The sequence below is a fragment of the Chrysochloris asiatica genome, unplaced genomic scaffold (assembly GCF_000296735.1).
Source record: "Chrysochloris asiatica unplaced genomic scaffold, ChrAsi1.0 scaffold00033, whole genome shotgun sequence".
NCBI classification, from domain to species: domain Eukaryota; kingdom Metazoa; phylum Chordata; class Mammalia; order Afrosoricida; family Chrysochloridae; genus Chrysochloris; species Chrysochloris asiatica.
In genome coordinates this window covers 12,215,595-12,231,771 of record NW_006408551.1, presented here as the reverse complement: position 1 = coordinate 12,231,771, position 16,177 = coordinate 12,215,595, and the positions used below count along the sequence as shown (strand labels likewise).

At 41.8% G+C, this 16,177-nt stretch overlaps 1 protein-coding gene across 1 annotated transcript in view; it reads left to right on the top strand.

Moving 5' to 3' along the window:
- The window catches only part of PPM1H (protein phosphatase, Mg2+/Mn2+ dependent, 1H), a 435,367-nt gene that overhangs the window by 220,373 nt on the left and 198,817 nt on the right, over positions 1-16,177 (top strand). Inside the window, exon 4 of the mRNA XM_006859511.1 lies at positions 2,170-2,282. Within this exon, the coding sequence (XP_006859573.1) occupies positions 2,170-2,282 (113 nt within the window). The remainder of the gene's footprint in view (positions 1-2,169; positions 2,283-16,177) is intronic.

Sequence of the window (16,177 nt, the reverse complement as noted above, 5' to 3'; positions counted from 1 at the left end):
CCAGCACTAGGTGCGAGGGTTGAGCAGTAAGCAGTTCTCTACTCTCAGCTTCCACGCAGTGTGAAGCTTCCAGGCTGTGGGAAAGACCTAGATGGTGTACTGAGCCCCGTACACGCAGCATCTAATTTAATCCTCATGATAGTCCTCTAAGCTCATAGATACAGAGCTTAAGTAAATTGTATAAACTCAATGTAGTCCATTGAAGAAGTCCTCGTGCTTGACCTTTCTGCAGCTTTAGTGGTGTTGTCCACTCCCTTCTTGAAATGTTTCCTCCTGTGGTTCTACACTGCCATGTCCCCACAATTACACATCCATACCCCTCCCATGACTCCAAGGCTGCTCCACCCTCTCCCCCATCATGCAGTTCATTGCTAGTATGTTGGCTTCTCCCAGATACTGCCACTGAGCTTTCTCTTATACTTTTTAACCAACATACTGCCCCAAATCTGGTGTTTCTCCTATCTCCAGTTACCTATTGGTGATTTATGTATCTTTATAGAACTATTTCTGACCCTAGAGCATAGTGGTTGCTGACAAACAGTGGATCACTGAAAATTCTCTCTTCTTTCCATGAGGAGTCTGTCTGAAACAGCTGGGCTCTTCTAATTCTGTGGTCCACCAATTCTGTTGCCCTAGGTTCACTAACAGAGTCCTAGTGTGGCACTGCAGGAGAATGCACAGTATCACAAGGCTGATTTGAACCGCAAGGTCTGTGGTTCCAACCCACGAGCTACTCCTCGGAAACCCTAAACAGGGTCACTGTGAATCAGAACTGACTTAAGAGCACTTAACAACAACGAATACAGTTTCACTAACAGTCCCCTCAGAATAAGCCCTGGCACAATTTCTCGCTCTTCCTATTATGTTCACCCAACCCTCATGTCCCTCTTTCTGCTCCATCAGTACCAGATTATTACTGCAGTGGCTCGCATTACTTTAGTTAATATTCTGTGGAGTTCTTTAACTCAACTCCCATTTTGCTGAGGGCCTAGATCCTTCGCTTCTGTGTCTAGGGACTGTCAAAAGAAGTATTAGCCTATATTAATTTTCTTGAGGAAGCCTCATTAGGTAGCAGATAATAACACAGACTTTGGAGAAGAACCAGATTAGAATCCAAACTGGGTAACTTTGGGCAATTTACCTCTCTTTTTCAAGCCTCCCTTTCTACATCTGAAAAACTGAAGTTAGCAATGATGCTTGTGAGAATAAAATAGGAATCTGTATGCAAACTGTATCGTGTACTTCCAGACATACAGTGAATACTCAATTAGTATAGCTTTTTGTTGTCATGAATGTGCCACCATTTTGAATTTGTAGCTATGGAAGAGAAAAAGATGAGCGTGGGAGCTACATTTCATGTATCACTAAGTCAGAAGACTGACTCCTGAGTGTTTAATAGGAAGGTACAGTTCTTAATGTCTCTTCTCTTACTTGCTGTAAAAGAAACTGTTTATTGGGAACTCCAAACATGGGACAAATTCAAGTAGTTGGTGTTATCATCCTCTCTTTACGTATCACACGTATGTAGCTGAGGCAGTTCATGGGAGGAGTAAATTTTTCAGTATTACTATTGTTAGTTGCTGTCAAGTCAGCCTTGAACTCATGGTAACCCCGTGTACAATAAACAAGATGCTATTCAGTGCTGTAAACTCCTTATAACTGGCTGTGGATTGGACTGTTGTCATCCACAGGGTTATCACTGACTGGTTTTCCGAAGTAAACCAACAGGCCCTCTCCTTCCAGTCTGTCTTCGTCTGGAAGCTCCACTGAAACCTATTCAGTATCATTGCAGCACGCCAAGTTTCCACTGACAGATGGGCGAGAGCTATACATGAGGATACTGATTGGGAATCAAACCAGCACTGAAGGCCAGAATCCCACTGGCTTTTGTATTTGTGGAATGTAATTCATGTTCCCTTCTTTTCTTCTCTGACTTTATCTTTGCTGTTCCATGTTCTGGCTCTGATCTGCAGATGATCTAGTACCTGGCAGTTTATATGCTAGTATCCTCTCCAGAAGTGTTCATCAGGTGGTACAAAAGCAAGTAACAACAGTTTCCCTTTTTTGAAGCCCATTCAGACTCATAAGACTGTCTCAAGGCAGCAAAGCTAAGGAAGCTTTTGATATAGTGCTTGTACACTTCAGCACTGACTCTATTTTCTTCTTCAGGACCTACAAATAGAACAAGAGAGGAGTTCATATAATATATCTGGTGGCTGCACGGCTCTCATTGTGATTTGCCTGCTGGGGAAGCTGTATGTGGCTAATGCTGGGGATAGCAGGTAAGTTCATTAACCTTCCAGTTCTTACTCATGTCTAATGCCTTTTAATAATTTATAATTTTATGATAATAATTTTTAATTTTTAATTAAATGATTAGGTATAAACATAATTCTGCTTGGGGTTAAATGTTAGGGAAGATAAGCTTTCTACATCTAAATAAAAATGCATTTAAGAAAAACAGGTTGGTATTTGAAGGCAAAGGAATTCATGTGTTTACCTGTGGTTGAATATGCAGTCACCGTGAGTTGGAATTGAATCAGCAGAAAGTAACAAAAAATCTATAGCAGTATTCAAAGTTTTGGAGGCCTCAGAACCTGTTTTTCAATAAAAGCTTAGCAAAGGAATGATATATGAGAAAGCTTGTATGTGTGTGGGGGGGGGGGGGGGGGGGGGGCAGGAAAGGGACTGGAATTAAGAGGGTATTTGGAGGGGGATCCCTAGAGGACACCATCTACAAGGCCTCCCCAGCTGGTCCCACTTGAGCTCAGTGACTTTATACTGTCCCCCTGGGAGCCCAGGAATTTCCTTGTTCATGCTCATATTCCTCTAAAAGCCACTATCTCCTCTCTTCTGAGGTTCAGCCAAGAGATTATGGTTGACCCTTACTTTATCCAGCATTGTCAGAGAATAAGATAAGCTTGTGTAATATAGTTTTATTGTCAGTAGCATGTGTGTACATTTGAGGTGCAGAGAATGACAAAAAATTTAATATATATCACACAGCTCTGCCTCTTTAGTAACAAAATCTGCTGGCTTTTTCATGGGTAACACTTTTCTGAATACTGACTCTTGATTCTAAACGTCATAGAAGTACTGGACTCTAAACAGATGTCCTTGGAGGGTAAGTGACCTCCCTAGGAGGCTGCAGTCTTAACATGCCCTGAGTCCACTTTACCCTCCCGTTAGGGCACCTGACTCTTCTCTGAGCTCCTGTTTATTCTAGCTCTCTTGAGCAAATTTCCTCCTCCTCTCTCCAGTTCAGATTGTTGCTACTGCCTCTGCAGCCTGGAAGACTGATTCTCTGGAGGCACTCAAGGAATTTACCTAGTTTTACTTCTCCTTGCGAAGCAGGAGACTTATACCTGGGGAGATGCCCACTCGTCCTGGTAAAGCATCCTTCCCCGGCCTTTCTCACTAAAGATACTGGAGAGCAAAGAGCAGTGAACTGCTGAGGCAAGCATATTCTGGGGTGTGAAGATTGGTGTTTTTTAAAGTTCCATTTATTTTAAAACTTTATATTTAACAAATTGGAACAAATGTTTTAATTTTCCATTCTACACTATAAACTATCTCGGATATCAATATCCAAGTTTGCCGAGTAAATTGGAGGATGTACCAGATGTGTGTTGATCCTGGCAGGAAATAGATTCCACTGAGTTGGGTCAACTGAATGAAGGAGTAAACGGAAACCACCCAGGAGTACTGAGGCACCCACGAAGGACCTTACCACCTCTCCACCTAGAGGCCAAAGGAGGAAATGGTATATGCAGATCAGGGAGTTGGGAGCCCTTGATATAGGGATACTGATATAGGATACCAGAGAGACTGGGAGGAAATACTCTGACTTCTCTCTCTTCCCACTCTTCTGTTTTTTGCCTGGTTTCCTATTGGCTGAACTTGACTGGAAGGCGATCTTAGAGATCAGCCTGAGAAGGCACAGAGGTGGGCCCAGACTCTATTTTCGGGAATGGGGCAGTTGGAAAATGACCAACACATCTGCTACTTCTTTCCTTCCTGCCTGGGGTTTGAGCAGCTTATAAATAGGAATCCTCAATCTTTACAAGCTTTTTAAAACACTCAGCGAGAAACCTTCTGGATTTATACATCTTTTCTACATCTTGAACTTGTTGGAAAACAGATGAGCAGATAAGGAGGCTGTTCCTCTCTGTGCCTATTGAGTAAGACTGAATCACAATGAAGCTATTAGTCTTTTTTCTCTATGTGTATAAATCTTTTAAAATGAGTTTGCTTTTTAACCCTTCTAGTGACTAAGCACCTTACTACCTGGGTGACAGTCCCAGCCCTCCTTCTCCATAAAGTCCCTCTTGTCAGATAACCCAAGGTTCAGAAGTTAATCTGCGTGCCCAGATTGTAGTTATGTAAGCGCGTCCTTTTAGTATATGCAACTTCTCTGCAGAACCCCTTCTTCATTTTCAACATTGTTACTTACATTCAAGACTCCGAACTGCTCAGCAGAGCCAGCTACCCAGACAGGACTTTGGAGTCTGCATCCTAGAAAATATGCTGGTCCCAAATGTTCATCTTCTCGGTGTGTGCCTCTACCCCACTACCCCACGCTACTCCACTTTCTGCTTTGATGCTCATTTCTATGTTGTTGTTGTTGTTGTTAAGCACTGTTGAGTCGGTTCTGACTCATAGCAACTCTGTACAGGAGTGACTCGTGGGTTTGAACCACTGACCTTGTGGCTAGCAGTCCAGTGCTTATCCTATAGCACCAGACCTCCATTTCCTCATCTGTAAAAAATGGAATGTTAGATGAAATAATCTCTGAAACTTCTGTCACTCTATAGATTCTTTTTATGGAAAAATAGCATCTCTAAGGAGTCCTGGAGTGGCACTGTGGGCTAATGTGTCCGACTGCAAAGTCGGTTGAATTACAGGGTTGGTGGTTCAAGAGCACCAGCTGCTCCTTGGAAACCCTATACAAGATCACTATGGGTCGGAACCAACTTGACGGCACTTAACAACAAAAACAATAACAAGCGTCTCTAAAAGTTAACAAACTTCATTATATTTGCAGTATTCGGGCCCCAGATATTAATATGGAGTTTCACGGTGATTGTTCAGTTTTACTGTTAAATTGTAGCTCATATATCATAGCAGAAACCAAAGAACTGTATGTATTTATATGCTCTAGTAATGTAGTGGTTATGAATTGGGCTGCTGACTTCAAGGGCAGCAGTTTGACACTACCAGCCATTCCATGGGAGGAAGATGAGGCTTTCTTCTCCTGTAAAGATTTACAGTTTCGGAAACCCTGTACAGGGTCGCTATGAGTCGGAACCAACTCACGGCACACAACCATCACCACCATCCAAAGAATAACTTATAGGACATTTATTCATTAGGATGCTATTTCAACTCTTACTAGTTTATATACTAGTGAGATATTGTGAGTATTTGAGTTTGTTAAAATACTCAATTACTCCCAAGAAACACTACTTATAAGTAACCCTGTGGACAGAAAGATCCATTCTCACTCATGGACAAGCAGATCTGAATCTAAAGACTCAATTTAAACAAAGGATTAGTGTTGATGGTGGTAGTTATGTGCCATGGAGTCGGTTCCGACTCATAGTGACCCTGTACAGAGTTTCCGAGTCTATAAATCTTTATGGGAACAGAAAGCCTCATGTTTCTCCTGCAGAACAGCTGGTAGTTTCAAACTGCTGACCTTGGCGGTTCGCAGCCCGATTCATAACCACTACGCTACCAGAAAGTACTTCCTTGTTGCCAGATAGTGACTGTTGTATGTTTACACTAAATCTTCACGGTTATGAGAGTGAAAGTAAATCTTTATTGTATAGTCACACTCAGGACAAGAGAACTTTCCACTGGTTTGGCTTAGACGGTACAGGTATTGTTGGTAAGTGCTGTCGAGTCGGTTCCAACCCATAGCAACCCTGTATAGCGTTTCCAAGGAGTGACTGGTGAGCTTGAACCACCGACTTTACAGTCCAGTGTATTAACCCGCAGCACCACACCAGATCCTATGGTAGTCTGGAATTGGTTTCTTGTGAACTGTGTAGCATCTGATTTATCCTGAAGCACTTGTGTATCAGGGGTTGTCTTCCTGAGAGAAGGAGCCCTGGGAGTGCAGTGGTTAAACAAAGCTCAGAAAAGTGGCTCCGTTAGGCAAAAAACCTGGCAGTGGGCTCCTGTAAAGATGACAGCCTAGCGAACCCTACGGGGCAGCTGTACTCTGTGCTGAAGAGTCAGGATGAGTGGAATTGACTTGCCTTGCCCATGGCACACAACAACATATGACAACATTCCAGAAAGCCGGCCTGCTTCACGACAGCCTTTTGTGGGTTAGGGAATGGTATGTTTAAGTGAGCCACCACTGAATCACTGAGGGCGTGGAATGATCCACATTACTGTTGGTAACTGACCCCCAGTGGCTTACAATCAGCAGACTTGCCCCTTTCTCCCAGTCGAGGTCACCAGCCACCAAGGCCCATGAATAACTGTTTGGAGCCCACCAGTCCCTTCAGTTTTTTCCAGGCAGAGGCAGCCAACTCAACACCTAGGGGATCATAGGCATGAAGCAGATGGTGGGCAGATTTTCACTTCAAGCAAAATGAATGTGGTAGCATTCAAATGTCATACAAAGCAATATGCGAACTATCACCCATTGTGTTTGAGTCTTGAGCTCCTGGGGCTCTGACTGATTCTTTAGTTTAAGAAGGGCTTTGACTTCATTTTAGAAGATAATATCCTTTTTTTTTTTCTTCTAGAACACTAAGGTACTGAGGAGGCAACAGTGTTGCCACTTATTTCAAACAATGTCTGAAGATTTGGCAACTGAGACTAAGAGAGCTCATTCAGATTAAAGAAAACCAATTAAGATTTGTTAAATTCTTAATTCTACTTTTGCCTCATTTATAACAAGAGCAATAGCTAAAATGTGGTAGGTACCATGTTAAGTATTGTAGCATATTTAATTCTCTCAGTAATTTAATGAGATGTAGGTTTGTTAATATAGTTTACAAATAAATAAATGAGGCACCTCAAGATGGCACCACCAGGAGAAGAAATTTGCCCAGATTTTAACAGCTAGCAAGGAAGATAGAACCAGAGGCTCATGTGCTCACTCACTGCTGCAGACGCTGGGGTTTCCTGTCATTGCTCAATGCCACCTAGTCAGTTCTGACTCAGAGCAACCCTGTAGAGGGTTTCCAAGGAGCAGCTGTTGGAATCGCTAGCATTGCAGTTAGCAGTCCAGTACTTTCTCCCCACATATACACACATTTTAACATTTTCAAATCAAGGATTTATAACTAACTTATTTTTTTCCTATTCATATGTAAAAGGAGCCCTCATGGGGTAGCGGTTAGTAGAATAGAGACTATTAAGACCATCATTTAAAAACTACTCATTCTGGGAAAAATAAACACTAATAGTTCAAAATTGAACTAGTCTGAGGAAGTTTTTTTACTGATACACTTGGAAAACCAATTTTATTCCAAATAATTTATTAAAAGCAGAAAATCTATACATAGTAGACAATTAAAGGAGTAAAGAAGCTCTGGTAGCGTAGTGGTTGCGAATCAGGCTACGATACCTCAAGGTCAGCAGTTCAAAACTACCAGCTGTTCCACGGGAGAAAGATGAGGCTTTCTGCTCCTGTAAAGATTTACAGCCTCGGAAACCCTGTACAGGGTCCCTATGAGTCGGTTCTGACTCCATAGCACATACCCACCAACCACCAACATGGCACTATGGTGTGGCGCTGTGGGTTAATGCGCCCGTCTGCAAAGCTGTTTAAACTGCAAGGTTGGCGGTTCGAGCTCACCAGCTGCTCCTTGGAAACCCTATACAGGGTCGTAATCGACTCAATGGCACTTACCAACAACAACAACATGGCACTATAGGATAAGCACTGGGCTGTTAATCACGAAGTGAGTGGTTTAAACCCACCAGCCATACCTTTGAGCTCTATAAAGAAACGCTATGAGTCAAAACTGACTTGATGGCACCTAACAACAAGATCATTGAAAGCTTAGACTACCTAATTCAGGATTTGGGGATTTTTTGTTTGTTTTTTTTAGAGAAGAGGCTTAAGGCTTCACATGCAACTATTTTGTAATACTAGAGGAAACCTTAGAGATCATTCCATCACTATCTTTATTGTATAATTCTATAATTTTTCAAGTATGCAGACAATTTTTTTTCATACTAGTTATTTTTTATTTGACAAACATTTTATTCTTTATTGAAATTGTATTTTTCCCCCAGAGTAGCATGGCTTTTAACTTCAACGTGAGGATTTAAAACATACATGTATAGTGCTTTATGGGTCTGACAAGGAGTCCTGGTGGTGCAGTGGTTAAGCACTCAGCAGCGCAATGGGAGAAAGATGATAGTCTGCTTCCGTAAAGGTTGCAGCCTTGGAAATCCTCTAGGGCAATTTTACTCTGTCATATGTTGTTGTTGTTAAGTGCCATCGAGTCAGCTCCAATTCATAGCAGCCCTATATAGGGTTTCCTAGGAGCGGCTGGTGAGCTTGAACCACCAACCTTGCTATTCAAACCAACACTGTAGTCCAGTTTATTAACCCACAGCGCCACACCAGGCCTCTACTCTGTCCTATGTCATGGAGTTAATAACAATGTTGGGCATATTTTCGTATGCTTATTGGCCATTTGTATGTCTTCTTTGGAGAAATGTCTGCTCAAACCCTTTTTCTCTATTTATGTTGTTGAGTTGTAAGATTTTATTTGTATGTTCTGGATTTTTGCTGTTTGTGTTAAGTGCCCTCAAGTTGGTGCCAAACCATAGCGACCCTGTATAAGGTTTCCAAAGAGTGCCACACCAGGACTCCATATTCTGGATAGTAAACCTTTATCAGATATCTTCCACTGGTTTTTAACTTTTCTGAATTGTTACTTTTGAGTTAAAGCTTTTTAGATTAGGTAGAGAAGTAAAGTCCTTTGGCAAACCTAAATTTTCCTGAGAATAGGAGTTAGATATTAAATGAAGCTTACGTTTCTAAAATTCAAAACCAATTAAACATCTGTGGTGCCTTCTCTCTCAGGCCTTTCTGCTTTACTCGTTGTGAGATCAGAACCTGTATGTAGCTGCCTCCAACTGAAGGAAATGTTCCTTTTATGTGCATGAATTTCACCAAGGGCCTCCACAGAGCTTTCCTAGCACTGTGGGTTGCTAATCAGTGGTACATTTATCCACACCTGCCACTGAGCTGCTGCTTTCAGTTGAAAAATATATGGGATCTTCTTCCATTGACTAAATTCACCACATCTCTCACTTTCTTTTATGGCATGAATCTAAAAAATAGCACAGAGAGAAACCAAAATTAAACACCACTATCCACTATAAGTAAGGAGCTCTGGTAGCGTAGTGGTTACAAATCGGGCTGCGAGCCACAAGGTCAGCAGTTTGAAACTACCAGCTGTTCCGCGGGAGAAAGATGAGGCTTTCTGCTCCCGTAAAGATTTACAGCTTCAGAAACCCTGTACAGGGTCGCTATGGGTCGGAACCGACTCGACGGCACTTAACAACAACAACAACATCCACTGCAAGTAAGGAGCTCTGGTAGCGTAGTGGTTACGTAGTGGTTACGAATCAGGCTGCGAACCTCAAGGTCAGCAGTTCGAAACTACCAGCGCTTCCGCGGGAGAAAGATGAGGTGATGTGCTCCTGTAAAGATTTATAGCCTCAGAAACCCTGTGTAGGGTCACTATGAGTCAGAACCGACTCCGCGGCACAAAACAACAACAACAATCCACTATAAAAGGTGAATTTCCATTTCTACATTTTTCTGCTTGCCCCCACCACCATCTTTTTAGTATATACATAACCTTTTAGTTTTATCTATAAAATGTAGAAAGAATGATCAAAATTCACTGTCCTAGAGAACCGATTATTTTGATCCATAAGGTATATAGAAACCTGAACTAAAGGAGCCGTGGTGCAGCACTGCAGGATAATGCACTGCACCACAAGGTCAGTTTGAACCTCATGGTCGGCACTTCAAGCCCACCAGCTGCTCCTCAGAAACCCTACAGAGGGTCGCACTAAGTCAGACCCAACTCGATGGCACTTAACAACCACAAACGAGACTCTGCCATCTTCAACACTTGACTTTCAGGGTCTCCTTGGATGTCTCCATCCCAGTCAGCTGGACAGGGACATGAGCATGGAGAAGCATCCAAAAGATTCTGGGCCACTTCTGGAAGAAGCAGCTATCAGTCACTTCTGCACTCACCCATTCTGGTGGGTAATATTCAGTCAAATGGCCACACTGCAAAGCATGGAAGGCTGGGGAATATAGTCTAAGTTACATACCCATGCCCCAGGGAATTAGTTTTGGTGAACAACGAGTGGTTTCTGCTACTTGGCATTGAAACGGGAATTTGTGCTAGATTAAATTAGTAACGATGTCTTTATTTGACTTTTGATCAATTTTTTTTTCCTATTGTGCCGATGAAGCTGCAACTTGGATATCAGTATCTCCGTAAAAGCCCAGACACCAGTTATCTTTTCTGTTATTTTTGTTTCTGTCACTCTTAATTTCAAAAGAAATACAGTAAACTCAGTTTAAATTGTCAGAGACAGTTAAACAAGCACATTCTCACTTTCATCTTGGAGATGAACATATTTGAATATTGAAGATGCCTATAAGTAAACAATATACCAAATACTTGTCTTTAGAAAGTTCAGTTCATGCTAAAGAATACAGTCTATTAACCAGGTTGTTGCTGTTGTTGTTGTTAAGAGCCATGAGTATGGCTGTATTGATGTCTTTAACAACTTCCATTCTTTTTTTATTGTTGTTTCTTAAAGTCTATTGTGAATTGAGTGAAGGTTTACAGAGCAGATCATCAGTTTTACATTCAACAAATCGCATACTTTACTTCATTGCAATGACTGCAATCCCTTCCATGGACCAACAGTTAAAAGTATTTCTCTATTCACTTTAACATAATAGCATTCCCCTCGTGTGTCCCACTACCTTTGTCTTTCCTCTGCTAACCTCCTTCTTGTTGTATACTGTCTGCCCTGTCACCTATGTTAACATGTGTCTACCCTCTTGTTGTTACGTGCCGTCGAGTCGGTTCCGACCCATAGCGACCCTGTACAGGGTTTCCGAGGGTATAAATCCTTACGGGAGTAGAAAGCCTCATCTTTCTCCCGCAGAGCAGCTGGTAGTTTCGAACCGCTGACCTTTAGGTTCGCAGCCCGATAGCCTGTGAAAAATTTTACTTCCTCCGTATCCCCATAATCATCATAGAATATTTCTTTTATCAAGAAAACCTCTTCATAACTTTGTACAACATCGGTCTCATACAATATTTGCCCTTTTGTGATTGTCTAGTTACACTCAGACCAGTGTTCACCAGGTTCATCCATGTTGTTAGGTGTACATTGTTATTATTCAACATTTCATAGTATTCCATTGTGTTTATGTACCAAAGTTTGTTTAGTCATTCTTCTATTGATAAGCATTTAGGCTGTTTACATCATTTTGATGTGTCTCTTGTCGTCAGCATACTGAAGGATCCTTATTCATTCTACTTTCTCTGTCTCTTGACTGGTGCATTTAAACCATTCACATTTAGTGTAATGATCGATAGTTGTCCATCGATTTCTGTTATTTTGCTCTGTGTTTTTTTTTGTGTGTGATGCTCCTGATTCTGTTTTCTTATTCATTCTACTTTCTCTACCTCTTGACTGGGGCATTTAAACCATTCACATTTAGTGTAATGATTGATGGTTGGCCATCGATTTCTGTCATTTTGCTCTGTGGTTTTTTTGTGTGATGCTGCTGGGTATTTTTGGTCCATGTAATTTTCTGCATTGAGTTCATTTTGTTTGTGGGCTTTCATTTTATTTTCTTAATTTCTATTCTTTTGAGATTTTTCTTAAATTGTTACAGTTAAGCTTTGGTTATTGTTGTTGTTAGATGCCATCAAATTGATCCCAACTCATAGCGACCCAATGCACAACAGAACAAAACACTTCCCTGTCTTGTCCATCCTCACAATTGAATCCATTGCTGCTGCTATTCTCGGTCCATTTCATTGAGGGGCTTCCTTTTTTTCACTGACCCTCCACTTTACCTAGCATGATGTCCTTAAATTGTAGAGATTTTTAAATGACGTTTGAGTCCATCTTAATAGTTTAATCTCTTATCTACTCTTAAACTATGGCATTTAGGTATTTTATCTACTTGAATACTTTTTCTCCCCTGGCTGCAATCCTTAATAGAGCTGAAATAACTACTAGGGATTGGTCCTTTATAAATATGCTTCAATATTAAGTTTATTTTGCTGAATTTGTACAATTGATCATGCATCTGTTATTTTTTTAAAAGCTTTTATTGTGAATTGAGTGATAGTTTACGTGGTAGAATGTTGGGGACCAAAAGGCTTACAGGCCTCATAAAACTTTAAGAGTGTCAGAACTGCTCCTTATTTGATTATTCAGTTATGTTTACTTAGAACGTGAGCTCTTGGTATCCATATAAAACCGAATTTCCCTCTAGAACCAAGGCAGTAAAACTTCCTCAGAGGACGAACAAGGACAGGTTTACTGGGATTCAGCAGGGAGGCTCTGGAGAGGAACTGCCCGGGGTACATTCACTTGGGGTGGAGCGGTAAATTCTGGGAATATTGGATTAAGGACAATGGTGGCAACTCCCTTGGACTGCCCTGGGTTTAATCAGTGTGACCTACATGTTCTCCTTCCTCCTGAAAGCTTAAGCCAGGTATCTGAAACAGCTTGACTTTCTTCAGACCTTTTGAAATCCTTTTCACCTTTACCCATTGAAGATTAGGTGCTAAAGGTATGTTAATTAGCCTTGAGAAACCTCAAGCTGCTGCCCTGGGATTCGAACCTGAAAAGTACTATATAAATTTGTTTGAATTTCTGGAAAATTAAGGATGTTAGATTATCAAGACAATTTGTGATGTATGTTTTAGAATTTGTTCCTGTAAATCATTGTGTCCTGTTTTAAACAATTAATCACATTTCATTTCTGTACCCTGTCTTAATAATCCCCATCTTCCTTTGTGTAAAGTCCCTCCCTGATATAAAAGACGGACGCAGACTGAAGCCCACATGCATTACTGCTTGCAGGGCCATGGAGAGTCTGCCTGCCAGTTTTGCATCCACTCTGGTCTCCTAGTGTTTCTTTTTCTCTCTTGCCTCTCCAGACATCCCACCTAGAGTTAGTTCTGTGTGCAATGTCTGCCACCGAGCAGTCTGTCTGGCAGCTTGCATCAAACCTGTGTGTCTGTCTTCTTTGTGTCTGTTTTCTCTGTCTTCTTTGTGTCTGTTTTCTCTCTCTCTCTCTCTCTCTCTCTCTCTCTCTTTCGTCGCCAGACACCCCACCTTCGTGTACTCACCCCCTTGTCGAGGCCAGACCCCGGCAGCAGAACGTCAATTTTGCACTCATCCTATCGTATTTCATTTCATTGCAATGATTACAATCCCCAATTGCCATCATCTAACAGTATTTGCTTCTATTCCCTCTGATTTTTATTGTTGTTGTTATTGTTGTTGTTTATGTACTCAAAAACACTCAGAAATATATAATCATTTAAACAACCCAAGGGCACATTCTGCAAGTCTGCCTCCTGGCCACCAGCACACAGCCATTCTCTTTCCATGAGTCTAGAGTCCTCAGCAGCTCTATCTTTCCATGCCATCACCTCTGTCTTCATCTCTGGTGTCACAGCTTCTTTGGTTAGGGTCCCATATTCTGTTCATGCTCTGCTCCCTTGATGATCCTAGGGTTCTCTGTTCCTTGAATGTAAGATTTACTACTCCCTACTTTATGTTACAAAACTTCTACCTTTCCAGTGTGACAATCACAATTAGTCATGATAAGTTTTTCACTATTGAATCAACAGAGTCCTATCCCCATCTCCTTTCAACAGATCCATCTAGACAAGATGAAAACTATTCAGTGGGAATTTTACCTGCCCCTACACACTCGAAACTAAACTGCCTCTTGAAAACTTGTAAGCCAGCCACTCTGTGCCTTTTTAGCTCCCCCTTCCCCATTTTAGGTAGCCAATGTCTAAGTTGCCTGCATTTGTTTTCACACATTCAGAGCCCCAGAGTAAAGATACGATGTCAGCTGAGTAAAATGTCATGGTAAGAGCAAGATTCAGTAACTATTGGATACCTGTCATGAGCCAGGCATCTGCTTGCTTCCTCAGAAACGCTATACAGGGTAGTTATGGGTCAGAACCAACTCGACAGCACTTAACAACAACAACAACTGCATCAACAAGATCACCTCAAAGTGCAAAATCCATTGCAGTAGTATTTCATGGACTGCCCCTTTGCTTTGTCATTCTACAGTGTCACTGTTCTGGTTGAGAATACTACTTGTAAGACTGGTTGGCACTTGAGGTCATTTTGTGGTACAAATATTTTTGGATGAGACCATACTTGTTCCTGTGAAATGGAAGCCTCACTGAACCATCACCAATAGGAAATGGTTTGTGAGGGTCTTTCTTGCTTGATAGTAGGGTGTTGATACTCACTGAGTAGTCCTCATTGGTGTGCAGTGGGTGGTTTTCAGATCATTAGTTTGCACTGGGAAGTTAACTAGACAAGGTGAGCATTTATCTTCAACTTTGTCCTCACTTGTTTGGCAAGTGGACCAACTACCCAGGACAAAGTGTGTTTTAAATGTTGGATGAAGGGAGGTTTCAACCCTCAGAAGTGAGCTGGCATTGTGGGTAATGCAGCATGGTGAAATGGGATAAGTAAGTATGGGCTAGAGTCAGCCAAAGCTAGCCTTTACCTCAACACACCACTTACCCATAGTACTAGGTTGAATAATATCCTCCCAAAATCTGTTTCTATCTGTAACTTCAGAATGTGACCCTGTTTGGGAAATACAGTCTTTTCAAATATAATTAGTCATTTTAATTTTATGTAATATTGGGGTATGGTAGACACTAAATGCAGTGATTGGTATCCTTATAATAAGGCCATGAGAAGCCAGAGATGTAGACACACACCGACAGAGAGAGCCATGTGAAGATAGAGGCAGAATGGAAGTGATGCAGCTATAAACCAAGAAATGGCAAGGATTACCAGAAAACCACCAGAAGCTGGATTCCTGGGGTGGTGCTTTGGGTTAATACTCTGGACTGCAAGGTTGGTGTGAACCACAAGGTTGGTGGTTCAAGATCACCAGCTTCTCCTTGGAAACTCTATGTAGGGTCACTATGAGTCAGAATTAACCCGACAGACTGTACTTAACAACAACAACAGCACCAAAAGCTAGAAAGAGGCTAAGAAGAGTGAGATTAGCTTTGCTCCCACCTTAATTTCAGACTTCTAGTCTCCAGCACTATGAGAGAGTCCATTTTCTGTCCATGTAAGCCACACCGTTTGTGATAATTTGTTACAACATCTACAGGAAATGAATACACCCACCTACAGGAAACACCTCACCTTTCCTGTCCGTGAAAGAGATGGTTCCCACTCTTTATGGTTGCCATGTGGATTAGGGAAGGTGCATACAAAGCACATTGAACAGAGCATGGCATGTGGTTCATTCATTCAGTCACTAAATACTTAATCAAGGGCCTGCCTCATGTCAGGCATGATTGTAGGCACTGGGAATATACCAGTGAATAAAACAGGAGCTTACATGCTAGCCAGGAAAAACCTATAATAAGCAAAGGAAACCAATAAAATATTACGTTTATTAAATGGTGATAATTGCTCAGGAGAAAAATAGGTCAAGGCAGGGACCCACGAGACAGTCTGGGCTGGGTTTCAGTTTCATCTGGGGCGGTGAGGGAAGGGCGGGTGAGTAATGGTCTGAAGGAGCAAAGCCTCAAGCTGAGCATCTATCTGGAGGAGACATTCTGGCAGCTGGACTAGCAAAGGCCTGATCCAGGCATGTACGTTTTGTATATGAGGAACAGAGAACAGGGGAGTGAGTAGGGAGTAGAGTAGTGGGGGGGGGGGGGCGGTGTGAGATGAGAGAGGTGCAGCAGCCCCCTGCCCCCCCGGACTCTCAGTGTGGCTAGTACTGCCATGATAGCAGCAGTAGGACCTTCCTCCCTGTAACTTTAAAGTTTTCACTTCATCTTCCACACTAAACAGCACGCAATTCTGTAAACTTGTAGACAGTTGGAGACATCTATCTATCTATTTA